The sequence below is a fragment of the Eulemur rufifrons genome, chromosome 28, assembly GCF_041146395.1.
Source record: "Eulemur rufifrons isolate Redbay chromosome 28, OSU_ERuf_1, whole genome shotgun sequence".
Taxonomy (NCBI): Eukaryota; Metazoa; Chordata; class Mammalia; order Primates; family Lemuridae; genus Eulemur; species Eulemur rufifrons.
The window spans coordinates 63,752,895-63,780,887 of NC_091010.1; the positions used below are offsets into that span (position 1 = coordinate 63,752,895).

Sequence of the window (27,993 nt, forward strand, 5' to 3'; positions counted from 1 at the left end):
ATGTATAGATGTTCTGGGGGATCAGAAAGTGTGGAAAAGCATCCTCTCTTTAAAATGTCAAAAAAATGTACATCTGGAACAAGCTTTCTGTAATCACCTGGTGCTAAGCATGTTGCTCTCAGCTGCGTGGCTGACACACAGAGGGCAGACACGGATGGCGTTTACAAAGCAGTGGCCCAGCCCAGATGCTGAGCCCAGACGTGAGAGGGTGGGTTTTGAAGGGCCCGAGGGACACAGAGTGACCACAGGAAGGAGCCGGGCCCAGTGTTGGGCGGGGCTTCGGAAAGGGAGCCCCTGCCTTGAAGACAGCATGCCCAGGCAGCCACCGGCACGGCCACACATGGAAAAGGCTTCGGCTTTCGTTACCTTTTCTTCCTTCTATTTTTAACTGTCCGTCTCCCCCAGTATTAATGGTCTGTGCAGAAAATAAAAAGTAGAAAATAGCACCTTTCGCCCTCCCCCCAGAATTGACCACGGTTAACACTGGGGCTCAGCTCCTCCCAGGGCCGAGTCTCAGCATCATTTTATTAAATGTTCAGGAGCAACGGTACGCACAGTTTTATAACCTGCATTTCTTGCTTAGCATCAAAGCATTACCCTGGGGATCTGATTTCCTTTTGAATCTCAAACCAGGGAAGTTTGGCCATTAGCGAGGATTTCCTCAATTTCCTTGGAATCATCACCGTGGCTGGGCTTGGTCTTCCTGAAGCTCAGGGCCATTTCTCCCTCCCCTCCTGTCAAGCTGTAGGTCTCCGTGAGAAGGAGGCGGATGCAAATGCAGAGACTCGATTTCAGGCCTGGTTTCTCAAAGTGGAGATTATTCTTTTTAAAGGAACAGAGAATCAATTTCATACCTGGGTCCCAGGCTCTGGGCTAGGCTTGAGCATCCAGAAACTGCCCACCAGAAGTGGAGGCCAGTGAGAGAGACACACACGAGTGTCTGCAATGCCAGGTGACAGGGTTCTCACAAAGGATGGAGAAGGGGCTGTGGCGGCCGGCCCAGTGGAAAAGTACCTCAGCCGTGATTCATCAGGGATACTGCTCTGCTGGTGCCAGGCCATCACCCCGGCCCGGAGACCAGACAGCTGACAGCTGAAAGTCACATCAAAAATGGAACCAACTTTAAGGGAAGAAAGTAAATGAAAGTTAACATAAAACTGTGCTATTTTGATGTTATATCTGGGTTCTGCTGCAAGCATCTGCTTAACATAACCAACATGAGACTATGCCTGCTACGTGGTTGGCACCGTCTGGGCACAGTGGGCAAGGCGGGCTCCATGCCAGGCAACTCCCAGCCTACGGGGGGAAGACAACGTGGAGGCTGATTAAATAATGGTGTGGTTTAGACAAATAAAATTCCCAGTGTCACCGAACTTTAAGCCCTGGCTGTAGACTAACTGGATGGTTTAAATGTGTAGCCACATGGTGTCAGTACACAGAAATGACCTGTCTGTGGGTGTCAGCCCTGCTGCTCATTGGAGTCCCTGGGCGGCTCTTCACATCGGAGACACTAGGGAGGCCCAGTCTCCCCCCACCTCTCTCTCTCTCTCTCTCTCTCTCTCTCTTTCATACACACACAACCTGAGTTTTTAAAAACAGCTTTATTGAGATATAATTCAAATAACATAAAATTCATCCATTTAAGGTGTATAATTCAGTGGGTTTTAGTATATTCATAGATATGTACAACCATCAACACAATTTTAAAGTATTTTATTATCCCAAAGAGAAACCCCGTACTCTATAGCTATTCTGTCCCCTTACCCCCACTCCCCCCAGCCCTAAGCAACCACTAACCTATTTCTGTCTCTGTAGATTTCCCCGCTCTAGACATGTCTTAGGAATGGAATCATAGAATATGTGGTCTTTGTACCTGGCTCCTTTCATTTAGTGCAATGCTTTCAGGGTTCATCCACATTGTAGCACGTGTCAGGACTGCATTCTTTTGATGGCTGAGTAGTATTTCATTGCATGGATATGACACAGTTGGCTTATCTGTTCAACAGTCGATGGACATTGGATTGTTTCCACCCTTTGGCTTCTGTGAATAACGCTGCTATGAACATGTGTGTATGAGTTTCTGTGTAGACATATGTTTTCACTTCTCTTGGGTGTGTGTAGATATCACTAGGAGTGGAAATGCCGGGTCATGTGCTAACTCTTTGTTTAGCTGTTTGAAGAGCTGCCAGAATGTTTTCCAAAGTGGCGGTACCATTTTACTTTGCCAATGGCAGCGCGTGAGGGTTCCAGTCTTTCCACATCCTTGCCAATGCTTGTTATCATCTGACTCTATGATTCCGGCTGCCCTAGTGCATGTGAAGTGGGACCTCACTCTGGTTTTGTTTTGTTGATTTGCTGATGACTAATAAGGATGTTGAGCATCTTTTCATGTGCTCACTGGGCCCCCAGAGTGTTTGATTCAGTTGATCTGGAGTAATTTTTTTTTTCTTTTAAAAAACATTTTTATTTTGAAATAATTTTAGGTTTAGAGAAAAGTTGCAAAAATAGTACAAAACTCCCATTTACCTTTAACCCAGATTCCCCAAATGTTAACTTTTACCACACTTGTTACATCATTCTTGTTCCCTGAAACATTTAAACCATTTAAGCAGTAGTCGGGTCCTTTACTTCTAAGCACTTAAGTGTGTTTTTTCTTAAAAAACAAAACCAAAAATTTTCTCTTATGCAAACACAGTAACATGATCAAAATCCAAAAATCAACATTGATTCAATACTATAATCTGCTGAACTTAATCAAGTTTTGCCAATTCCCTGGATATCAGCATTTTTTGAAAGCTCCATAGATGCTTCCAGTGGATGCCAGGAACCTTGGTAGCCTCCTGTAGCAGACAAGCATTGAGGGGAAGACCCTCCCCGAGGTCACCTAATGATTTAGGGCAAAGTTGTCAGGGTGCCCTGACCACTAGGGCAACTTTGTGTGACTTAGGAAAAGATGGCTCTTCTCCTGGCTCAGCAAGATGGGCAGTGGCTTCAGAAGGGGACAGCACCTTTGTCACCACATCATGCCCCTGTCCCCAGCAGGCTGCACCTTCTGCACCCAGGACCGGCTGCAACTAATAAGGAGGGGAGGGGAGGACCTGGACGGTGAGCCCGTCCTCCTTGGTGGCACGTGTGCCCTTCATTTCCATGCTGGCAGAGGCTGTGCCGGCCCCTGGGGTGGAGAGAGGTTGCTGGCTAGACACAGAAGGCGAATTGTGCCTGCTGCACTCTGTGATCCCAGTGGCTAAAACCCACTCTGAGCTCTGTTTACCAGCCCCCTTCTTTTCTGCTAGAACCTGCCTCAGACACTCCCTCCTTCCCACCCCTCCCTCAGACCAGCTTCCTTCTGGTCCTGGTGGTCTTTCTGGCACAGGAATCTGACTGCATCCCTCTCTGGCCTCTAAATGAAGCCCAGGCTCCTCCATAGTCAACAGGTGGAAACAGGGCTTTCCCTGCTCCGCCTGCCCTGCTATCACCTTGACTCCCACACGCTCTTTGAGACTTGGCTCTGGGGACTCCCTGGGGAGGTCCCTCTGAGGCTGGTTGTCTCCCCCCTGCCCCCCGGCCCTCCCACACACAGCCACCCAGAGTGTGCATGTGGAGAGGCTCACATGAGTGGAGAGTGGACAAGAGGTAGACAGGGGCAGAAGGGGGACACAGATCATCCAATTTAGTGCCTTATTCCCCAAAGTGGGGGCCCTGGACCAGCAGCCTCAGTACCACCTGAAACTTGTAAGGAATGCAAATTCTCAGGCCTCGCTCCAGGCCTGCTGGATCAGAAACTCTGGGCGTGCAGCCCAGTGTCTGCATTTTAACCAGCCCCCAGGGCTTCTAATGCGTGCCCTGGTTTGAGAACCGCTGGCCACAGGGTGGCCCTCCTCTGGTTCTGGAGTACAGCTAGGGAGTCAGGAGCATCAGCAAATATCCCAGTGCACCCACGACAAGCAGACAAAGGAACCCGGGAGAATGTGACTGGGAGAACGGAAACCCAAAGCCCGTGGAAGGCCACCCGGGTGGACCTCAAGCAGGTGGACTGGGCTTGGGGTTTACTGAGGACGCAGAAACCTCAGCTGGCAGCGCTCTCTCATCCGGGGTTTTAGAGTGGTCATTGGGGAAGCTGTTATCCATCATTCTCTTCATATTCTCACAGCTTTCCGTTACTCATTGTCGCCTCTCATTTGGAGAGTAAAAAAAAAAAATCTTGGCTGTATGTGTAAGAAAATAGCAATGCAAGTTTGTAGAGAAAGAGTCTTGGCCTTCTAGGTCAAGTTGACATCTAAGCACCTTCACTTCTAAGCACCTTGGAGACCATGTTGCCAAAGCTTGGTACATGCTTTTCAATGCTTATGGAACTTTGGCCCTTTGTGCTTACTGTCGTGCCTACTTAGACAAGGAAATAGCTCAAAGGTTGAAGCCCCTACCTCTCTTTTGTAAAATTTCTTTTTTACAAGCACACTTTTATGATTCTGGCTCATAATTTCCTTGATTCAAAGTCAAGCAGTTTTGCCCAGTAGGCAGCGTGTTCTAAAGGTGTTTGCTCCGCTTTCCAGGCTCCCCCTGAATAACATCGACAAGTTGTCATTCATTACACCTTGGTAGCTGCTTGAGGTTCTGTTTAAACTTGCGTCTGTCTGATATTTCATCGTTGAGAGTGAAAAATTTGGTCACATGTTATGTACTTTTAATTTTCTAAAGCAAATATGTTGGAAGGAGACAATTAATGTAAGCATGAACTGCTGGTTGTATGCAGCTAGTTTAGGGAAAAGTGAGTCTAAATTAATGAAAGATCTAATTATAGATCTTAAAAATACATGGAATTTAAAGGCTTGAAAGGAAACAGCGTAGTAGCCAGGCCTGGGATTGGTTTTTAAGGGTCCTTCTTTAATGTTTTATGATTTGATTAGAAATGCTACTACTGTACATCCAAAGTGGTTCAGGAGTTCTCAAAAACTATTTGAAACATTCTCACCTTTGCACTACTTTTGAAGGAGGGTTTTGCATTGAAGAAGTCATACCAAAATGAGTTAATTGTTACAAAGTTAATGGAGTCTCTTTACTTCTTATCCTACTGGGTTACATTAACTGCATCTTTAATTTAATTCAAAGTGCTCCTCAACCTAAAATATAATAATGTATCTATATTTTAAAATGCACGTTACTGAATCCATTTTCTTTTCCAATCTATCATCCATACTGAGCAAGGTGATTCTGCCAAAGCCCATCTGAAAAGCAGAATGGAACCTCTCATCAGCACGAGAGTGAGGTCCAAATTCCTCAGTTGACAGTGGGCTCCCCTCCTCTCCAGCTGCTGCCCCTGTCCCTGGGACCCTTTCCTCCCTGCAGCCACATACACTGCTCAGCTTGGAATCTGCCCACCTGGGCGGACTCATGATATCCACCCCAACTGTGCGCTTCCCCCAGCTCTGCTCACCTGGAGAAATCCTCCCCACCAATGTCCCCATTCCTCCCCACCAATGTCCCCATTCCTCCCCCTCATTGAATTCCGCCTTGTTACTCTGCATTTGCTTTCTTACCGCTCTCTCTCTTTGGTGTGACAGGCACTAGTTGCACGTGGTTCAAGGGGTGCGCTCACATAGCTATTTAAATTTAAATTAATTAAAATCAAATAAAAGTAGAAATTCAGTTCCTTGTTTGCACTTGCTGGCATTCCAAATGCTCAGGGGTCACATGCAGTTAGTGGCTACCCTCTTGGACAGCACAGATAGAGGACGTTTCCATCATTGCAGATAATTCTGGACTTTGAGCTCTGTGGGGGCGCAGCTCCTCACAGGCTTTCAACACCGCATCTCCAGTGTCTGGCAGACTGTCCAGCCTGCGGCAGATGCTCAAGAATTTTCTTTCAAACTAAACCGACATGGCACTGTCATCAGGGTGTGCCTGTTGTCAAAGGAGGTTCTGACCTTCTGATGCTGGGGTGGCGGAGGCGGCACTGGGAGCAGGCCCAGCGCTCAGAGGAGAGGGAGCCAAAACCAGCTCAGAAGTCATCTCTTATCTGGAGGCGCGACCTCAGCCCAGGCTCTGTTCCTGTGGGAGCGTGGATGGGTGGGATGGATGTCTGCCGCCCTGGAACTAGAGGACAACCTGGCTTCAGGGGTATGGGCGACTTTGGAAGTCAGGGTAAGAAGCTCAGGCTTCATTTTGCTGGGACTGAGAGCCCCTAGAAATTACTGAGTAGTGGAGTGATGTGATAAGATGATAGGAAGAATCAAAATTAATACAGCTCTTTGAATTTTAGATCCCATGAACTAGGAAGGGCAATATGAACCTCTGAACATTGAGTCCTTTGAAGTTTGGGAAAACAGAGGCCCCAAGTGGGGGATCCTTCTCCTACTGGGCAACAAATACGGTTGCTCTGTTCCGATTCAGAAGCTGCATTTCCTGATTAAGGTTTTGGCAGCCATGGTGTTTCATTGTTCATTATTCATGAATAGACTTGACTCTGTTCAAAATTAAAGCTAAATACTGAAAATGAGGGCTGCAGAGAGGACGGATGGTAGGGAACTTGCCTGTTTGGCTCAAGAACTGCACCCTTTTCTCTGGAAAAATCCTCTTTGGGAAACTGTGCCAAGACCCAGTGAGTGAGAAATGAGTTTTCATGATATCAAAAAAAAAGTGCATCTTTTAAGAAGCTGTCTTTGTAAATGGCAGCATATGTGAAGAACCTAAAAGAGAAAGAGCAACCCTTTCAGACCAAAAGCGTTAGGTCCTGACACTGAGACGTTAGGAGTAAGGGAAGGCCAGTGAGGGGCCCAGGATGACAGGTTTCAACTGATTCAACTGATTTATTCTGTTTCCTTCTACGTGTGCACACAGATGGACAGACGTAGGCACACACACACCACACCCTCCTACATGCACTGTTCAGGGCTCCCATAGTCCTTCCAGTGGAACTTTTATTTCTTGATGTCGAGGTCGGAGCAGGCAGGGTGAGCTGTACTCACAGCTGGGAGACGATCATGTGATCGTACTCCACAGGGCCCCTGCCAGGTTGATCTTTCTAAAGCACTGGGTGTTGCAAATCTGCTTTTCGGGTACCACTTGGACCTCCAATCCCCTCTCTGTTGACCCTCCTGCTGAAGCCACCTGCAAGGCTCCCAGGGTGTTACCATCTTCCTTCTCTGGCAGAACAGCCACGTGGCCTCCTAGTCATCACTGTCAAAAACGTTTCTGTAGGCTGTGAACTATCACAGGAGTGGTTCCAGTTCAACAGACACTTCCTGAGGGTGTGCTTTGTGCCACAGCACTGTGCTGGCACTGGGGTGTGCAGTGGTGAGGAGGACAGGGCCCCTGTGCTGGGGAGGAGGTGCGGAGGGCAGTACCAGCAGCACAGGGGGCGAGAGGTGGAGGACATGGCACTGACTAGGGACATGAGGATGGAAGAGGAGTGTGCCAGACGGAATGAGCATTGAACAAACGGAACCTTGCATCTGGCATGTCAGCCTTCGCTTAGTCACTCCAGGAGATGTGCAGTCACTGCCATTTTGCTGGTGAAGCTCCTTGAGGCTCTTAACTTGCCCAGGGTCACAGAGTTAAGGGCCAGAAGTGGCATATGAACCCAAGTCCCTCAGATGACACAGCTCCTGCCCACGTCAGTAGGTCACACTGGCCCACACTGGTGGGGAGGAAGGGTGTTTCAGGCAGAGGGAAGATGGTGAGCAAAGGCATGCAGACTTTAAGCAGGAAGGTATGTTCTGGAAGATGCAAGTTATTCAGCACTGGGGGAGTAAAGTGTGTATGTAGGGGGAGGCGGGGAAGAGGTGGAGAATGGTGTGATCCCCAGGCACTTAACTCTCTGACAGGGGAGGAGCTTGGAGACTCCCCCTACCTCGCACAAAACAGTGGGGAAGCCGTGGTCGCATTGTGTTTTTGGTTAGCAGGTTCGCCCTGTAGTCTGGCCACTTGGCTGCAGGGTGGAGGATGGGGCTTGTAGGCAGAGCCGATTCAGAAGGAGCCCCGGCTCCATCACTCTTTACCATGTGGTGATGCCCCGGGTAGTCACGTACCCTTTCTGGCCTGCAGTTTTCTCAGCTGTAAAATGAGGGATTTGGACAAAAAGCAATGTTCACACTGATTTAGTCCCCAACACATGCCCCTTTTATTTCATCTGCCCCTGGACAGCAGTGGGAAGAGGCTTTTTCTTTGCTGATGGACTTTGTTAATTATCCCCCTCTTTTTTTATTTTTGTTTTTTGTGATAATCACAGCTAGCCAGAAACTTGGGGCTTCTAATCAGCAGAGGTCTCTCTGGGATCCAGGGCTGAGTGAATTCTGGGTCAAGGCCTCCCTTCCCACAAGGGTGAGGTTCTGGCTTCATGAAATGTCACCATGAGGGTGAGGGAGCCAGGCTGGGGACCCCAACTCTGCCTCATGCCCCAGTCTTGGGGGCTTCCCGTTTCCCTGCCTTTGGTCTGAGGGACCCCTCTGGACCCTGGATGCCAACAAGGCTCACGTTTGGGAGGTGCTTTGAGGGGGGCTAAAAGTATTTGAATTTTACTTTTAAACTATTTTTATTGGAAAAGGAACGTTTGCACAAGGGAACAAACCAAATACAGAATGATGGTAAAAAATCCCCAAGCCCCCTCCCAAGGCTACCATATCCCAATGTCAGCACTGTCTGCCCATCCGCCTTTGGGGCGTGAGCAAACTGCCTCCTTCCCCTCCCTCAGACAGGAGCCAGGCTCATCAGCTCAGGGTTGGCCCAAGACTGTGGCCCATCACCGGCCTGGTCACCAGGGATCCACCTCCCGGGTTGCCCTCGCCCCTTCTGGTGACTCCTAGATTCACATCTGTCCCAAAGGACGCACTGAAGACTCTCTAGTGGGAAATCAAAGGCAAGTTCTATTTGACAACAAAAATGCTTTGTGATAATCAGCACGTGGTGAAAAATTCAAGTAGCGGAAAGCCCCGCTCCCATCCGCGCCCACCCCGCCCCCGCCAGCTACCGGCGTCTGCAGGCGGCTTCCTGGGATGCCCCGCGTGTCCGAGCACGCATACTCGCGGTAACAACTTTTTAGAAGACTCAGACATGAAGGACTGTATTCTAGTTACTTCTGCGCTTTGCTTTTTCCACTTCCCCGCGTGTCTGGGCGCTGGCTTGGTGCCAGTCCCACGGACGCCGCCTCTGTGCGGCCCCACGGGGCCCACGGTCACGGTCCCGCGTGCTGGGCACAGAGGTCAGTGCCAGCGCGTGACCGGGGTCAGCGGTGCCGCCGCCTCCCCGGGTCTGGGCATGGGCCCCTCCCGCCCGAGGCCGGCCCAGCCCGCGCTGCCCGGGCGGGCCCCCAGCTCGGCGATTTGCGGGAACTTTCTCGGGCGCTCCCGAGTGGGGCCCCCGCAGGTTCTCATTGGTAGAGCGTCCTTTTAGTTTTAAGGACGCGAATCGTGGCGAAAGAACCCGCAGAGAGCGACGACGTGGGCGCGTAGACCCTGACACAGAGCCCGCGAGAGGGCGGACCCACGCGCCGCCCCGTCTCCGCCCCGCGAGCCCCGTCGTGCCCGGGCGCGCCCACCCTGCCCCCGCCGCGGGCGGTCCCCGCTCCAGCCGCCCCCCCTCCCGCCATCCGGCTGGCCCCCCTCCCGGGCGCCGTGCCCGTCCCCAAGGCGGCTCGTCACCGCCGCCAGGCCAATGGGCTGGGCCGCGCGGCCGCGCGCACTCGCACCAGCTGCCCCCGAGGCCCTCCCGCACTCCCTCCGGCGCTGCTCTCCGGCCCTCGCCCAGCCCGCCGCCGCCGGAGCCACCATGCAGTCCCCGCGCGCCGCGCTCCTCCCGCTGCTGCTGCTGCTGGCGGCGCCCGCCTCGGCGCAGCTGTCCCGGGCCGGCCGCTCGGCGCCCTCAGCCACCGGACCCGCCTCCGGCTGCCCCGAGCGCTGCGACCCGACGCGCTGCGCCCCGCCGCCGACACACTGCGAGGGCGGCCGGGTCCGCGACGCGTGTGGCTGCTGCGAGGTGTGCGGCGCTCCCGAGGGCGCCGCGTGCGGCCTGCAGGAGGGCCCGTGCGGCGAGGGGCTGCAGTGCGTGGTACCCTTCGGGGTGCCCGCCTCGGCCACCGTGCGGCGACGCTCGCAGGCCGGCATCTGCGTGTGCGCCAGCAGTGAGCCGGTGTGCGGCAGCGACGCCAACACTTACACCAACCTGTGCCAGCTGCGCGCCGCCAGCCGCCGATCAGAGAGGCTGCTCCAGCCGCCGGTCATCGTCTTGCAGCGCGGCGCCTGTGGCCAAGGTACTCCGCGGCGCGCCGCTCCTGGGCAGCTCCCCAATTTCTCCATCCCAGCCCTGACCTGCCCCCGCTGGACGGGCGAGCAAGCCTAGGGGCAGCGAAGCGTTGCGGGGTGTTCAGGGCACCCACTCGCGGGCTCCCTTGGAACCGAGCTTTGCGCACGGCCTGGGATCGGTTCTGCGCTCGGCGGGTGCCAGTGCTCTTTGCCCGGCAGCCCGGAGCAGGGGTGACAGGGCGTCCCGCCTAGTGGCCCGCTGCTGGGTGCCCTGCGGGGAGCCACACTGCGCCGGGAACCCCGGGACAAATAAAACAGGAATGTGGGCATAAAGGAAAGAGATAAGTTCGAGGCGGGAAACTGCTTTGTGCAGAGCGGCTGTGGGACCACAAGAACTCATTTGTAGCTTTCCCTTCTCTGGTCCCCTTACCCGTTTAAATTGAACCACGCTCATGGGTTCTCTCCGTGAAAACTCTATTTCACTTTTTTGGAAAGAAGCACCGTTGCCTGTCCCCCCCGCAGTTTCCCCAGATGTTCTCTCCAGGCAGGGACCGTACGGCAGACTTTTCAGCGGCGTTGCTGCCTGTCTTGCTTCCCTTGTTTTGAGCCAACCCTACAAAAATGAAAGTGGCTCTTTTTGAATAAGCTGAACCGGGCTTTGGATCCCGGAATCTGTAGAGGCGGGGAAGGGGCCGCGCTGGGGACGAGGAGAAGTGTGCCCCTCTTCCTCCGTAGGCATCTTTTCTGTGTCGACACGACCTGCTCAGCGAGGGGAGGTGGTGGTGATGGGGCGAAGGAGTTGGGAGGGATGTCTAAATCTCTCGCGGGACCTTCTGGAGAGATGCTTCTCCTGTCCAGGCAGAGAGGCCATGTGGAAAAACAATACGGAGTTCAGCCGCGGCCAGTCCGGCGGTGGAGGACCGGGCCAGCGGTGCCTGGCAGTGCACTTGGCCGCAGCAGGCGGCTGCTGCTGAACCGGCGCCGCCTCCTCGGGCGGCAGCGCCCGGAGAGGGACATAGGAGAGCCCAGTGCAGAGGGGCCGGTCTAGGTTTTTCAGTATGGGACTGTGGTCCAGCATGCCCAACTAGGGCCTGGTGCAGTTGGGCTCACATGGAAAGGAAGGGCCACAGTGGTACTGGGTGAAACTGTAGGCTGTGTATTTCACCAACACAGGCGCACAGAGCCGACAGGAAACAGCCTCAGGGGGTGGAGAGTTATCTCGCAGAGCAGGGCTCCAGCAGAGACGCAGGAGTGGGCAGATGATAACACACACTGCTGAGCAGCCAGCCTGTGTGCTAGGTGTCTTACCTGTGTGACCTCATTCAGTGGAGGGAGTTTCTGCTCTCCTTCATGTTTGGGTTTTTTAAAATTTATTTTTATATTTTAGAGATAGGGTCTTGGTATTTTTGTCCAGGCTGGCTGCAAACTCCTGGGCTCTAGTGATCCTCTGGCCTCAGCCTCCAGAGTAGCTGGGACTGCAGGCGCGCTACCATGCCTGGCTTCTCATTCTTTTTTATAGATAGGGGAACTGAGGTTAAATATCTTGCCCAAGGTCACTCAACTGGAATTTGAACCCAGACAGCCTTATTTGGAGCAGCCCAGGGCTTCCCCCCAAGGCCATGGGAGAGGGGTCAGGCAGGGTGAATTCCCAGGGAGCTGGGGAGTGCATCCCAGGCTGAGCTGGGAACAGCATGAGCAAAGCCTGAGGCTGGTTTGGGAGGTGGTGAATAGATTGGCGTGGCTGGGGGACATTTGGGAAGGGCAGCAGGAGTGACCTACATTAGTGGCCGAGTGTCCCAGGGCTGAAGAGGACAGGCTGTGCAGTGTATGCAGATGTTCTTGAATGGGGCAGCTCAAAGAAAGCCTCATGTGGGACCAACCTAGTGGTGGAGTGCAGAGCGCACTCGGGTGGGGAATTTAGGCTACTGCAATAATCTGGGTGTGAGGTGATGACATTAAAAAAGTGTATTTTTGTCAAAAACAAGCCAGCTGTTACTGTCTGTAGTCTCACTGCACGAGGTCCTGAGTTACTGGCACTATAAGAGCCGCCTAATTTATTGCCAGTGAGGCAAGTCATTTAATGAGCTTTGCAGTTGGCAGAGTCCTTAATAATTGGCTGGGCTGAGTCCCTGTGCGGAGAGAGATGGGTCCCTCATTGGCCATCAGGCTCACAGTGGGTCCTGGGTGTGCCAGTGAGGGGACAGCCATAGCAGGATGAGTGTGGCAGCCTTGAAAGCAGGGAGGGACAGGAGGGTGCAAGCTGTTTTTATCCTTCCCTCCTTCTATTGCAAATATTTATTGAGCTCTGCAGTGTGTCCGACACTGTTTGTGTGTTTGTCTGTCTGCCTGGCACATAGGAGGCACCCGGTAGATATATGGGTGGATGAGTGAATGAATAAATGAACGAATGAGGAAAAACAGGAGCGGCTTGGGATGTGCACCCCTCCTGTTTTTCCTCAGTGGAAGGTGTAACTTTACTGCGCCCCTCTCTCCACATCTTACACTTCGCCCTTCACTTCCCGGAGGTGTCTCCGAGGACAGGGTCCTGGGAGCCAACAGACTTCATTCAGTCCAAACTGCTCCAGGCAGCTAAGTGCCCATGGACAGGGTCACTTGACGTCATTGCTATGAGGTGCACTGGCTGGCCGCTCTGGCTCAGAGGTTGGCAGGAGAGCCATTTTAGCTGGGATGGACACGGGAGGCCTTTTTGAGGAGATGCCATCTGACTAGAGGCCTGACGTTGGAGCAGGTCATTTAAAGATGCAGGGAAAGAGTACCCGAAGCAGGAGCCCAAGCCCCAGCCGTGGCTCTAAAGGTTGTAAGGGGGGGTTGTCTGGAGCACCCAAAGGCATTTGCTACCTCCCCTGGCAAGAAGCCCAGTGTGCCAAGGGACGAGAGGTAGGAAATGCCATCAGAACAGGGGTCTCTGGGCGGGCGACCAGCACTTTGGGGTCATGGTGGATGTTTGGATGGGGAAATGTATCACCATTCAAAAGAAAGCACTTTTATCTATAAGCTGTTTAATGAAGACTTCAGAGAATCTCTCTAATCAAGTTCTAGAAATGAAGGCAAATCATCTATTTCAGAAATCAGTGCACTGTCAGGCTTTGGATGGGAAAATATACTGTTATGCTCTACAGCAAAGATCTGCCATCTCCCTCTCTACAGTTAGAAGATTACCAAAACAAGGAATTAAATTAGAAATAGGATAATAAGAACGAGGGCTAACAGCTATTTTGTTAGCATTCTGTGCCAGGCATGGGTTAACTTACCTGATCTTCCTAATGATTCTGTGAGGTGAATGCTGTAGTCTCCCTGGTGCTACAGCTGGGCTGTGTAGCACTTGCTCAGGACTGGAACCCATGCACCTGGTTCCAGAGCCTCGTTCGTAACCACCATACTGTGCTGTTGACAGAGCAGCAGAGATTATAAACCATCCCTAGCTAAGCCACAGCTCATAGCTGAAATAAACCGTGCTCCAGATGGCCATGGCCTTGAGATGAAACAGGATGGACCACTGCTCTCCCTGAGCAGGCACAGGAGTGTGAGGGCAAGGTTGCCTCCAGGTGCCATCAGTACAGCCCTTGCAAAGAAAAGCAGAGGGGGCCACACGAAGCTGTTTCCAAGCCAGAGTCCCAGACTACAGACTCCTCCTGAGGAGGGAAAGGCCCTTGGGGATCCCCGAATGTTCCAAAGTCCAGGCAGGATTGTAGTCCTCCTCTAAAGCCTGGGCAAGAAGCCAGAAGGAGACTTAAAAAAGACTCCCCAAATAACAGAAGCCGCATCCATTTCCCCTCCTCGTACTTCCTCTGGGAATGCCCATCCTCCCCCAAACAGCAGCCAGACAAGCCTGAAGGTCTGTAAGCTTCAGGGGGGACCCAGAAACCTCCCCCTGGAATTTTTCAGGATTGCATGGTCCTGGTGTCACCCCAGAGCCTCTGCAGGTGGAGGCCGTGCGTGCCTACCTGGTGGAGAACCACGGGCTTAGACTGTCACTTTACTTCTTGGAGGCCTGGACTGCTTGTATAATCTGCTTTATTTAGTTGGTTCTTTTATGGGAGCTTTAATTAAACAAGTAATCATTGTTAACTGAGTGCCAGACACTGCTGAGCTCTGGGGAGACACAGTTGAACAGAATAAAGTCCTTGCTCACCGGGAGCTTATATTTAACACAAATTGGGGAAAACGCAATCCCTCCTTCCCTGTGGTTGTGTTTTCCATTGTTAAAGAATGGCATTTGCTAGAGAATAATTTCCGCTATTGGCAAGTCAAATACACCTTTTGTCACTTAAAAAATAAGTATGCTGGGGACCTGAGCTTCATCTCAGGGCAGAGTTGGTGGAAACAGTTGTGAGTCTCCAGCTTTTAGTCATTTGAAACTTGGAAACACTAAGGTCTTTCGAGCAGTTTATAAGGCTTTGCTCACTCTGGTTGGCTGTCTTCTTTTAGTGTTGGTTTTGCTGAAGAGTTAACATATTAAGGTTTCATAAAATTAGGAAGTTAACAGGATCAGAAACCAAGTGTTTGAGTTAGTTCATTGCATCCAGGAGAGCTGTAAATAAGTTACATTAGAACTTAAAATAACAGTATTCAGTGAGCCATTATGGCAGGACCCATGAGCTAACTGTGGTTGGAGGCCTCACAGCCTCCACGCCATGGGGCTGGATTCTGAGTCTGTTGGAGTTGTGTGATCCTGGACGAGTTTTGTGCCTTGGATTCAGAATTCAGACTTTCCATGAGCTTATATTTCTAGTAAATAAATAGCTCTGTTCAGGCTTAATTTGAAGAAGAAATCAGGCTTGGCAGTGGTTGAGATTTCCTTGGAAGGCCAGCTGGGGTGAGGGCTGGGAGGGTTGGCAGCAGGCTCTGGCCCCTCCTGGGCTGTTACCTGACCAGGTGACCCCCCGCCCTGACCTCTCGGAGCTTCAGCAATGAGGGGATTGGACCACATGATCGCTGAGGTCCCTTCTAACTAGAATGGTCTGTGATTCTTGCAAGAAAACCAGTCTCTGAGGAGGCCGTGGTCTCCTCATTTCTATTTTAAAGGCTGAGCTGGCTCCTCTAAGGGTTAGCCAGCCTGCCTGCCTTGTACTTCCGGCTTTGTACTGGCAGCTGAAAGTCCCTGGGAGGCCAGGGGATAACAAGCCCACTCCCAGGAGATGAGCTTCAGTGAGCCTCCTGTCCCTTGCCCCTTCCCTGGGTCCCCGAGGCTGGGCTGCTTCCGGGACTTCTAGAGGGAGATACACCCTGAGCCGTTTCATCTCTTCCTTCTCCGACTTCTCTGCCATTGAAAGGAAGGGAGGGAGGGAAACACGCTATTAACAGAGACACTGAGAAATGTAGCCATTCCAAATGTTTTTCCAAAAGGCTCCTGGAGGTGTCGTGGAAGTTGGAGCAATTTGGCACTGCTCAGTGACATGGTGTAAAATCGTGGAGGGACACTAGTCAGGACAACATGCCTCAGGACAGAAATAAGTGGCAGTGAAGAGGCGTGTCTGTCACTGCTGGGAGGGTGCAGAATTCAGCTTTTGGAATCAGTGACCTTCGTGCCAGTCCTAAATTCATTCAGAGCATTTGTTGACCGCCTACTCTGTGCTCAGAAGTATACCAAGTGTAGGGACTCGGAGGTGAGTGAGGCTTGGTGGCTCAACGTGCTTGTGGTAGGTCCTGTGATGCCCAGCTTGAGGGCTGGGCTTCTGGAGTCAGGTCACTGCTTTCTGGATGTGTGGCTTCTTGGAGGTGACATAATCTCTTAGTGTCAGTTTCCTCATCAGTAAAACAATAACAGAAATAATAGTATGTCCATACGTAGCTCTTAGGGTTGTCGCAGGATGAAAGGACATCCGTATATGAAGTGCTTAGCGCTGTGCCTGAGGCATTTCTGGAATCCAGTGGGTATTAGCTGTCACCATCACCATCATCGGCATCGGGGCACTGAGGAGGGAGTCACGTCAGTGGGAAGAGTGCTGGAATGCTCTCATCTCCTTGGGGATGAGGTCGGTGGGTGGGTGAGGAAGGCTTCCTAGAGAAGGAGGGCAATGTGTGACTTGTGTCTGGGAGGCGGACTTGGAATTTGCCAGTTAATATGTTGGAAAAGGCTCTCTGGGCAGAGGGGCCTGAAACTTCCTTGCCTGTCATCCTCTGATGGCCCCGTTGTGGCCTGTCTCATCTGACGAGCATGTGACTTCTCTTGAGTGAAGAGCCCAGTGTCTGGACTGCCTGAGTATCATCTCGTTAACCCTCCTTGGAGTCTGTGACACCCCGGAGGTGGCCATTTATAGAAGCCTTGGCACCTTCTTGAACCATGCTTGGTTTGGTTTCCACGTTCTGGGAATTCCTCACATGGAAAGATTTGTCACATCTGAAGGGGAAAAAATGGTTTAGGAGTCTAAGGATACCCTGTTATTTTAGATTCTAGGACAAATTGTTGAGTAAGCGTATTTCATACAAAGCGTCCTCCACAGCATTATGTGACAGCAGCTGGTCCCTTGTAATGGATAATCATGTCTCCTTGTGCACACAAAAGTCTCTGAGGGCATATTGCTGCAGCTGGAATTTCTTACAATTTCCAAATTTGAATAACCCCTGTCTTAATGAGTCAGAGCCTTGTGCAATATTTTCAAACGTCGGGAACATCTTTTTCATTAGTTGTGCAATGAAATCTTGAGAAGAAGATGGTAGGCCTGTGTGATGAGCTGTTTTTTCCTCAAAGTGTGGTGAGATTTGCAGAATTCCCTTTCACATAGCCTTGGGTAAGATTTTGCCCGATATCTAAGACTTGAGTCATCTCACACCCTGACTAAGAAGAGCTCTCTTTTTGGTGCCAGTATTCTCAGTGGCAGTCACTGCTTGGTGGGGATGGATGGACACAGAGAGTTCTGCCAGCTGGGGCTGCCCAGGCAGAGGGCTGCCAACTGGGCACGGGGAGGGAAGGCTCAGCGTTTAGCAGCCGCACCTGCCTTTCTCTGGCACAGAGTGAGCTACCTGGACTGCAGGGGTATTGCGTTCTCTAGGACAGTTAGGGTGGTGGGAAGTGTCACCAAACAGAACAATGACCCAAAGAGCTACTGCCACCGGGCGCTCGCTGGGAGCTTGGCACTGTGCCAATTGTGTTACAGGTCTTGCCTCCTTCTTTTCTCATGGCCACCTGGGCAGGTAGTGGCATCATTCCTGCTACCTAGCTGAGAAAACAGATGAGGCTCCGAAAGGCTAATTATAGCTTGTCCAAGGCCAGCCGGTAGGAGGAGGCAGAGCCAGGATTTGAACCCAAGCGAGTCTCCCTCCCAAACTATTTTTGAGACTTCTTTGACTCAAGTGCTATTGAGAAGCCTGTTGTTTCATCTTCCAATATTTGAGGGATTTTCCAGCTATCTTTCTGTTATTAGTTTCTAGTTTAATTCCGTTGTGGTCTGAGAACATATTTTGTATAATTTCTGTTCTTTTGAAATTCTTAGGGTATATTTTCTGGTCTAGAATGTGGTCTGACTTGGGGAACCTTCCGTGTGGGCTTGAGAAGAACGTGTGTTCTGCGGCTGTTGGACGGAGTCTTCTACAAACGCCAGTTAGGTCTAGTCGTGGAGCGTTCCCGTCAGCTCTATCCTGGCTGGTGTTCTGCCTGCTGGTCTGAAAGAGAGATGGGGGTCTCCCGGGTCTATTCTGAAACACTGAATGGCTGTCTCCAGCATGGACCACCAGGGTTAGAAAACCTGGGTTCTAGCCCCACTTGGGCCTTTTGGATGAGTTACTAACTCCCTCAGCCTCAGTTTCCTCACCTACAACACGAGGACAGGGATGCTGCCCAGGAGTCGTCAGCAGGATACCGTGAGGGTCAGATGAGATCGTGGGGATGAAGGAGCTTCATCAACTGAGAGTCCTAAGGTACGGAAGTTGCGAGAGAGTGGGACCTCTGGTTGGCAAATCCAGATTCTTCCAGGACTCCTGGTAGAGATAGCGCCAAGAATAGTAGAGCTGGAAGAATGGAAAGGGTAATGTGCCCACGGGGGTCAAGGCATGGGTTTCCTCTATGCGAGTTCTCTTGCCCCACTAAAACGTGGTGGCTCTCGGCCAAAGTGACTGAATTTTCAGGAAATTGATCCTCTGTTTCAGTAAGGCCAGAGGCAAGGTTCATTACCGCCATCTCCAAGGGCAGAGCGCTTTGGTGCAAAACACCAGCATCCCAGTTGTAGCAGGGAATGAACAGCCATCCTGCGCCTGCACCGTGGAAGGCACACGCTCCGCTGGGCGGGCCGTGGCCTGCGTTCCGGTGTTCTTCCCGGGCTGAGTTTCTGTTTAATGTCTCCTGGTCAAGACGTGGCCTGAGCTGAGGTTTCTTAGAACCCAGCCTGACATTTCTCCACCAGTTTGATATTTTTGGTTCTGAGAAATGTGGTTCCGCCCTCACTGGAAGAAACCCATGCAGGAAAAGCCCCTCCAAGTAGGAGGAGGGGCAAGGATTTGAGGCGGTCTGGGAAGGACCCGTGTGCGTGGATATCGTCCGGCTGTGGGGTGCTGTAATACGTCCCGTCTGCAGTCTGTTCCCTTGGAACACCCGTCATTGGCCAGCCGTGTACCCCTATTCTCTGCAAAATACCATTCTGCTCTCAGCGTCCCCACCTGTCTCTAACCACGTCAAGTCCCTGTCTTCACGTTTTCTTGGATCTGGTGGACGAGGACACCACCTTCACTGCAGAGACGCCAAAGCCGCCAGCTGACTTGTAGAGGGAACAGAATCCCAGAGTATGGAACCTGAGGGTGGAAGGCCCCTGCAGGTCCTATAGCCAAGCCCTTCACTTTACAGATGGGGAAACTGAGGCACCCAAGGCAACATGACTGTCACAGCTGTACAGCTCATCAGTGGGGGCCCGTGTGGAGTCTGTTTGTCCCGAGGCTCAGGGAGGAGCCCTTGAGCCCTGGCATCCCATGTGCATCCTCCTGCGGGAGCAGTCAGGTGTTTGGGAGAGGCCAGCGTCCACGCTCAGGATTTTTCTGTGTGGTTGGAGAAACAGGGGGTGCTTTCACTTGTCTCTTTTTTTTCAAAATAATATTGAAGAAAACTTTTTCCCACCAAAATAATCTCCTTGGGTTGGAAGATGACTGAAAAGCCATCCATGGGATGACTGATTTCCCCCCTTTAGAGTTATAAGGACAAATAAATGCCCTTGAGTGGTGCTTATAGTGCATTTGCTGAAGGCAAAAGAAACCAGTATAAATATCATGGTGGACACGCCGATGAATCAGGACTGAGATGCTTCAATGTCTTTAAGCTGTGGTTATCTTTTCTCTGGGGCAAATATACCAGGTTTCCCCTTTCTGAGCATAAAGGCTCTTCTTAGTTTCTTTTCTCCATACTGTTTAGACATCTTGGAAAATGCATTTATACATTTGATTTCATATTTTACTATCTTAGTTTTTAAAGTTATAAATATAATTTAATCACATCAAAAGTAAAAAAAAGAATAAAACAATTCATGGTTTCCCTATCTCCATCTTTCCTGCAGCTTCATCATTTCTGTCCCAAGCGTGACCACCATGTGGTTAACTGTCCCCTTATTCATGTCCACTTGAGCCGTGGTTGCTATTGCAGACAATACTGAGATGAACATTTCCTTTTTTTTTTTTTATTTCAAAGTATTATGGGGTACAAATAATTTTGGTTGCATGAATTACTTTTATAATACTTGAGTCATGGTTATAAGAGTGCCTGTCACCCAGATATTGTTCATTGTACCCATTAGGTAGGTCTTTGCCTGCCCCCTCCCCCACCCCCATTGATTTCCGCTGAGTTTTACTTCCCTCTGTGCGCATGTGTGCTCATCACTTAGCTCCAATTTAGTAGTGAGAGCATGTGATGTTTGTTTTTCTGTTCTCTAGATACTTCACTTAGGATAATGGTCTCCAGTTCCATCCAAATTGCTGCAAAAGGCATTAATTCATCCTTTTTTATGGCCGAGTAGTACTCCAGGGTATACATATATCACATTTTGTTAATCCACTTATGAATTGATGGGCACTTGGGTTGATTCCATATTTTTGCAATTGTGAATTATGCTGCAATAAACATTCGAGTTCAGGTACCTTTTTGATTTCCTTTGGGTAAAAATCCAGTAGTGGGATTGCTGAATCAAATGGTAGGTCGACTTTTAGTTCTTTAAGCACTCTCCATACTGTTTTCCATAGAGGTGGTACGAATTTGCAGGCCCACCAACAGTGTATAAGTGTTCCTTTCTCTCTGCATCCACATCAGCATCTATTGGTTTTGGACTTTTTTAATAAAGGCCATTCTGGCTGGAATAAGGTGATATGAGATGAACATTTTCATGTTCACAATTATTTCTGTATCTAGGATTACAATAACTGGATAGAAGGATATGAGATTTTTAATGGTCCTTGGTATATATTGTGAAATTATTTTCCAGAAGAGTTGTAGCAATATTTGTTGGAATCAGCTATAGAATTTCAACCTGTTAAGTCAGTGAGAGACAAAAATAATAATAATAATAATTCTCCATAAGCAATTGTTCAGCATTAATGGAAGAGGATGGTACCAAAGCGGCCATTCTTCCCAGTTGGTATTATAGATTACCTTGTCAGTGTTAGAAGTGACATTTATTCTTAGGTTGATTGGTCCTAAGAGTCGAGCAATGTTTGGGGTAGAATGACCACTTTAAAATTGGTTTACCTAGGAATGGGGTGTGTCGTGATCACAGACTGTCTCACCTGGAGGGGCTCGTGTGGTTGTCAGATCATCTGGTCCAACACTCGTGTCTTAGGCGAGGAACCTGGAACCAGTAGAGGGACTTGAAGGCCCAGGGACACAAGCCAGGACGTGACGGAGAACTTGAGTCTCTGGACGCCCAGCCCAGGGCTTGCTGCTCTGGGGCTCCCAGACGCCCGCTCTGTCCGGGATGCAGGAGGCCAGATTGTTTGTGCTTGTTTTGAAAAGTAAAGAACATATTTATTCAAATGTTTTATACACATGGACAGAAGGATAGCAGGAGCCACATATAATATTCAGTTTTCTAGTAGTTACATTAGAAAATAAAAAGAAACAAGTGGCATTATTCTTTTTCTTTTTTTAATAGTTTTGTTGAGATATAATTCACATACTATAAAATTTACCCTTTTAAAGTATACAATTTAGTGTTTTCATATATTCAGAACTGTGCTCCTATCACCACTAATTCTGGAAGATTTTCATCGCCCTAAAAGGAAACCCAGAACCCATTAGCTACCCCATACTTCCCCTCTGCCCAGCCCCAGGCAGACACCAATCTATTTTCTGTTTCTATGATTTTTGCCTATTCTGGACATTTCATATAAATGGAATCAAACAGTATGTGACTGGTTTCTGCCACTTAGCATGATATTTTCAAGGTTCATCCACATTGTAGCATGTCTCGGTACTTCCTTCCATTCTATGGCTGAAAAATATCCCTTTGTATGGATGTAGGAAGACCAGACTTTTCTTTTTTCTTCTCTCTGTGATGGGAAATCGTAACCCCGGCCTGGAAAGTCACTTTGCAAGTCTAACTGCTGAGACCATCCTGATTGGTTCTGTTGGAAGAAGCTGGGCCACATGACTCAGGAAGCTGGCGTTAAAATGAGAATATTCTATACGGATGGGAATTACACACTGAAAGGAAAACGACAGGACATGCATCAGATTTATTAAACCATATGACTTTTCTGGGAGCTGGAAAGGATGTCGGAAACGGTCTAGCCTCCCCGCTCATCTTACCAGTGAGGTAACTGAGGCCCAGAAAGGGGTCGTGGCTTGTCTTGGGTCTGGGGGGGCCACTTTTCACTTCCTGCTTGAGCCAAAGTTTCCTTCTGGCATCTGTCTCAGCTTTAACAAGTTCCTCTCCTTCTCCTCCTCATACCTCGAGAAAGGCAGTTCATCAGCACCAGGTGCTGGGTACTGCCCAGGAAACACGCCTCACCTGGGTACTGCCCAGGAAGCACGGCCCTCACCTGGGTACCGCTCAGGAAGCACACCTCACCTGTGTACCCTCACCTCCCTCCCTCGGCTCTGCCTCCACCTTCCCGAAGCCGCAGGCCCTCCTCCTCCTCGACCAGGGGCGCAGGCTGCCCGGACGCTGCCTCCCGGCCGCTGCTGGAGGCCGGAGGGCTCGGGAGGCTGAGCTGCCCCGGCAGCTTCAGACATAACAACCAGAGGAGTCGGAGCAGGAAGACAGCCTGGCCGAGAAATCTGCGAAGGTCAGGACCGGAGCCAGATGCTTATCGAGAGGAAAGTTAATAGTGTTTTTGTGACCTGAGCAGTCAGCTGTTTCCCTGAAGATAATAATAGACACATCATGTTGAGCCTTCAGGAGACTTCTGGGAAAAAAAAAAAATTGTGCGGTGGAATTGATTGGAAACTTTTTTTCTAATACATAAGATAGGTCAGAAGAGACTATCAAATGCAACATAACGGACCAAACCCAGGCATTCACCACGGGTGTGCAAGAAAGGATTTTTTCCAGTGACAGGCACCTTTAGACATAGACACATTGTTCTGGAAAAGGTACCTTTTTTTTCCCCCAAAGCTACAGAACCAGGCTGTGCTTGTGACGGACAGCACAGTTAGGGGTTCGCAGCCAGCTGGCCAGGTGCCCCCTAAAAGCTTGTTCCCAATTTGCTCTATTTGAGAGAGACTGTCTTCGACTTGTTTGGGTGAATCTCCCTCATTCACTTCACCTGCCACAATCTTTTCCAGGCACCATCAGCTGCAGCCTTGGCCCAGGCCCTGCAAACAGTTACCGCTCAGAGCACAAGGACGCGCAGGCTGAGTTAGCAGCCTGAGGTCTGGCGTAGGGCGAGCTTTTCCCACTCGGAGCCGTCTGGGAGACTGTACCGGAAAGAGAGGGGCTGCCAGCGCTTGGAAGTGCCAATGTGGGCTGGAAATCAAGGCCAGGCTCCCGGCTCCACCGCCTCTTCCTCCTTTATTCATTAAAAGGAAAGAAAGAGGTCACACGAAATGCTCCTGAATTACATTTCTTTATTTCTATGCAAAAGGCCAAAAGAAAGTGTGGTCATCCATCATTCAATTTTTAACCTTTTAAAAAAACAGTAATGACTACTTGTGAGTTCAGTGTATTTTAATAAGAGCAGGTCTGAGGGCCATCGGCCATGGGAAGTTTGACACCGACGACTGTGTCTTTGTCATTTTGTTCTTCCTTAGACTTGCAGACGGTGCCCCTGACACTGCACAGAATTTTCAGGTTTACTTTAAACCTCAGTGGGCTGCCCTGGCCACAACCTGGCCATGCCTCTGTCTTCCCTGTGCATTTTCTCTGCAGGGTTCCAAGGAGCCCAATGGTGTAGGCCCCTGCACCCATGCCCCCGGTGCCCTGGAATTTGCAGCTGCAGCAGTGATTAGAATGGGGGTCTGGTTTCCTGGAATGTGCAAGGTCTCGCTTCTGTTTCTGCTGCCTCCATGCCCTGGACCAGCGCTGAGCCAGACGTTGGGCTGGAGGCGTTGCCGGACTAGGTTCCTTGGAATTTAATGGAGTGAGGCAGACAGAATGCAGCCACTCAAACTGAAAACACGGAGAAAATGAGTCTTGCGGGGCATCTTTGCTGCATTCCCTGGGTTGTGAGGTTTTTTTTTTTCTTTTCCCCTGGCGACCCTCTTGTAAATAGGGGGCCGCATCCCTTTTCACTTTATGCCTCATTAGCCATGAGGAACCACTGTAAGTTGATTTCTCTCCTGACCCTCAGGACGAACACAGTCCAAGTCGCTGGGAGAGGTGGCAGCACGCAGTTTCCCTGCAGTTCTCGGCTCCTCTAGATGCAGCTACCGGCCTCTCTTCCTCCCCACTCGGCTCACTTGTGCTTCTCGGGAGTGTTCTCAAATTCAGCAAGAAACCTCACAAAGGGAATTTTCTTAGGGAAAAATCAACCCCTTACCCTTCCTGAATGTGGACCCGCACCTCTCCCTGGCTGCGCGGGGTCAGGTTAGTTAACCGCCTGCCTCCAGGTCCTGTCTCGACATGCCTACCCACCCACACCTGGGACAGGTGTCCGACTTGGGCCCCAGGTGCCCGTGCTTGGCTAGAGGGGGTGGAGCCAGATTCCAATCCTGACATGGAAGGTCTGGAGCGGGGACCCCGCATTCAGCATAGAGACCAACATCCCAGGTCCTCCCTGCCTGCCCCCCGGGTGGCTGGCCAGTTGCAGGCACTCGGTGTCGCTGACCTGGGCCCACAGTCCTCAGGTTCTCTCTGCTCTGCTTTGCCTCTCTGTCATTGTGCCCCTGCCCCACCAGAAGTGTGGGCTGGGGACCTCCTGCTGGGACAGTGGGATGCTGGGCAGCGGGAGGAAGGTTGGAGGACGGGTGAGCCTCCCATCCAGCCCTGACCCCGCCTCTCTACAAGGGCGCTGAGCTGTGCGTGGAACGGAGCAGATGCGGTGCCTGGACTGTCATTTCCACCCAAGGGTCCCTTCTGGATTTGGGCCTGGATTTATTTATCCAGCAAGTAACCTCTTTGTAGTGACTTTTAATCTAGCCATGCTACGGGCTGAAAGGAATGCCAGGGAAATGTGAAACATGGTCCTGGGACCCCTGGCAAAGATGAAGAAGAGGAGGGCCTCCAGCATATACCCCCCGGGCAGCAGTCATGGGCGGTTACTTCTCCTCGTCGTCAGATGGTCAGGAGGCGGCTTCCTGGCCCTTCCAGGGAGGATGGGAACGAGCTTTCCGTTGGCCTTCATTAGCGACCTCTGCACTGTGCATTTCATGCCCTTGCCTTGGGGAGAGCTCGTATTGCTCTTGTCACTAATGCCTGGGCCACGTTGCAGAAGGAAGGGAGGCTGGAAGGGAGGAGGGTGACCTGCTCCTGACCACTGCCCTGTCCCTCAGCTCATCCCTGCCTCGGTCCTGGTGAGCAGACCCTGGCCGAACCCAGCCGTATTTCTGGTTGAGTTTCTTTCTTCATGTCTCCTCCTTCCTCCTGAATCCTGGTGATGATTGGTACCAGGCTGTGTTCTTATTTGTGGTCTTTAAAGTATGAATATCTTTGCTGGTATGTAAAGTTGAAGAAATTAGGTGAAAAATCACAAATGATCTGAGAGCCAGGAAGGACCTCAGGAGCCGCCTGGTTGACCCCTTACTGTACAGTTGAGGAATCTTCAGCGTGGAGGGCTTGCCTGGGGCTGCCTGCCTCGGGTGGGGTGTGCACTGTCCCCTGCACTGCGGGCCACTGAGGGTGGGCGCCTGGCCTCCCTGCAGGTAGGGCACTGCGTCAGCTCCTGCAGATGGCCCGTGGGCTCCCAAGAGTCAGGCAGCATCTCGGGCAACACCGGAGCAGCTCCTGAGGTGCTTTTTGGTACTTACTCTGGATTTGGGGTTTTAAATCAAGTAAATTTGAAATGCAAGCCAGGTGGCCCCGTGGGCGTGGACCTGTGCAGTCACACAGTACCTGTGTTTAGGGGGGTCCTGCACCTGTTTTAATGCTCTGCTGTTGCTGTCTTGAGATTCTCAGTAAGTTTTGAAGGAGGGGCTCTGCATTTTCATTTTGCACTGGGCTCTGAAAAAAAATTATTTAGCCGGTCCTGAATGTAGGACAGTGCATTAAAATGCCATTGATTTGTTTGATCAATTCACTCTTGCAACTGATTTGAATTTTGGGAACATGCTGTTCCCTGCGAATAAAGGAGGATTCATTTCTTTTCCCTCGAATACACAGCGTTCTGTTTTCCAAATTAGCTTTCCTGATCAGCTCTGCTCAGAAATTGGAAGGCGGGATTGTTCTTGCTGGAAGGGAAGGCTGGGCTGTTAATCCTGCATCCTGGCCCTGATCTCCCGGGCCCTGAAGTGTGAAGCATGTTCCCACAGTTGTCTGAGCTGTGGCGGGGGGTGGGGCTGGAGGCTGGCAGAGAGGGCAGGGACCAGGAGGCTGCAGATGCAGAGCCCAGCTTGGGCGCCAGACAGACGGGGCAGCCTCTTGCCTCAGCCACTTGCCAGCGCTGAGGCTTTGGGCAAGCAATGTGTTTTATGTCTCCGATCCTCTGATTTTTCATCTTTCTAAAGACTGAGAATGAGATCTAGCCTGCAGGCTTGCAGGAGTAATTACAGATAACATCTGTGCCTAGCCTTGTGCTTGACACACAGTAATGCTCTGTAATAAATAAGGACTATTATTATCCTTATTGGTGTTATGCTATTATTGCCAGCATTGAAGGTTGGGTGGGATTTGACTAGCTATAGGGGAGGGGAATGGAGTATTCCAGGCAAGAAGGAAAATAGCGTGAGTGCCAGAGGATGGGGTGTGGTGTAGGATTTTGGAAGCTGGGGGAGAGGTCTGCAGGGCTGCGAGTGTGTGCTGAGGAGTCCTGGGAGAAGACTTGGGTACTCAGAGTCACGTGATGTAGGGTGCTGTGGGCCGGATGGAGATGGCCACGAGGTCCTGCAGGAAGTTCACGCACCCCCACAGTGGCATTGTCAGTTATGGGGGGACACAGAAAACAGGCCAGATCTGCCTGCATGAGAATGTAGAATGGGATTCTTGGAATCTTCAGAAGTGTGAGAGGAGCCACCTGGAGGTGTTGAAATGCACTGGGGAGGGTGGACCAGGGGCTGGGCTGGGAGCTGGGGAATGATAGCCCAGGAGGGCTTGGCCTGGAGGGCGGGACGTGGGTTGAGTCTTTATGGGTATTATTGCACTTGTGGTGTTATCTCATGTTACAGAAGGGGAGACTGAGGCTTGAGCCTGGACAGCCACTACCTGAAGTCACACAGCTGCAGGGGACAGAGGGCAGGTCTGGCTCTGCAGACGCTATGGCGTTAACTAGGAGCCACAATCTGTGACCTTTCTTAGCCTGGTGGACCCCTGGGAACATATAGTGGTTGTAGTTCAATTCAGCATTCCCTTCCATCCCTGACAATCCGAGTTTGTGAACCAGTGGTGCCAGGCAGGGTGGGAGAGGGCAGACAGCTCTGCAGGGAGAAGGGACATGGGACAGTCAAGAACGGGGCAGAGCATCCGGAATCGTATGCAGGGAGGACTGTGGGGAAGGGGCCAGCCTCGGAGTCTCCTGGGATGGCCAGGGAGGGCCGCCATGGTCCTTCTGAAGCGGAGCCCTCTCCTGCTGGCCACGGGGTGTTGGTGACTGAGGGCTCCCACTGGCTGGCAGGCCGAGGCAGTGTGACCTGCCGGCGTGGCTCAGGTGGCAGGGAGGGAGTGTGGGCCCTGCTACCTGGGCAGGAATTGGTACCTTCCCACTGGCAGGTCCAGGTTTTATGGGATCTGAAACCTGTAACTCAAAATTATGGTTATAACCTTAGGTATGAAATGATTATTTATTTAGATTGAAAAAAAAAAACTGCCCCAAATTACAAGCTTCAGAAAGTGGACAAATACCACAACCATCACAAAATCCAGAAAAATAGGATGTTTTTAAAATTAACTGCCAGATACACCTTCACCTTTAGAATACTTTCCCCCTCTGTATTTTCTGGCCATGGACTCTTTGTTCACCTTTTCACGTGACAATGATTTTGTAATATTTCCTGCAGAGAAAATAGAATGATTTATTATCATTTTTATTATTTTTATTTTATTATTATGATGATGATCAATTCAATCTTTCTTCTGGCGTATTTGTCCCCTACCCACATATGTGCTGTCCTCTGTACAACCTCTGGCCTGTACCAGGAGGGCTGGTGGGGTGGGCAGGAGGGTGTCCCTGGAAACCCTCTCTGTGCCAGGACAGATGCAGCAACTGACCTGGACGTGGAAGTGACTTCAGAGCACACAGATAT

At 50.9% G+C, this 27,993-nt stretch overlaps 1 protein-coding gene across 1 annotated transcript in view; it reads left to right on the plus strand.

Moving 5' to 3' along the window:
* Positions 1-9,671: 9,671 nt before the first annotated feature.
* The window catches only part of HTRA1 (HtrA serine peptidase 1), a 48,244-nt gene continuing 29,922 nt past the window's right edge, over positions 9,672-27,993 (plus strand). Inside the window, exon 1 of the mRNA XM_069459974.1 lies at positions 9,672-10,240. Within this exon, the coding sequence (XP_069316075.1) occupies positions 9,760-10,240 (481 nt within the window). The 5' untranslated portion in view covers positions 9,672-9,759. The remainder of the gene's footprint in view (positions 10,241-27,993) is intronic.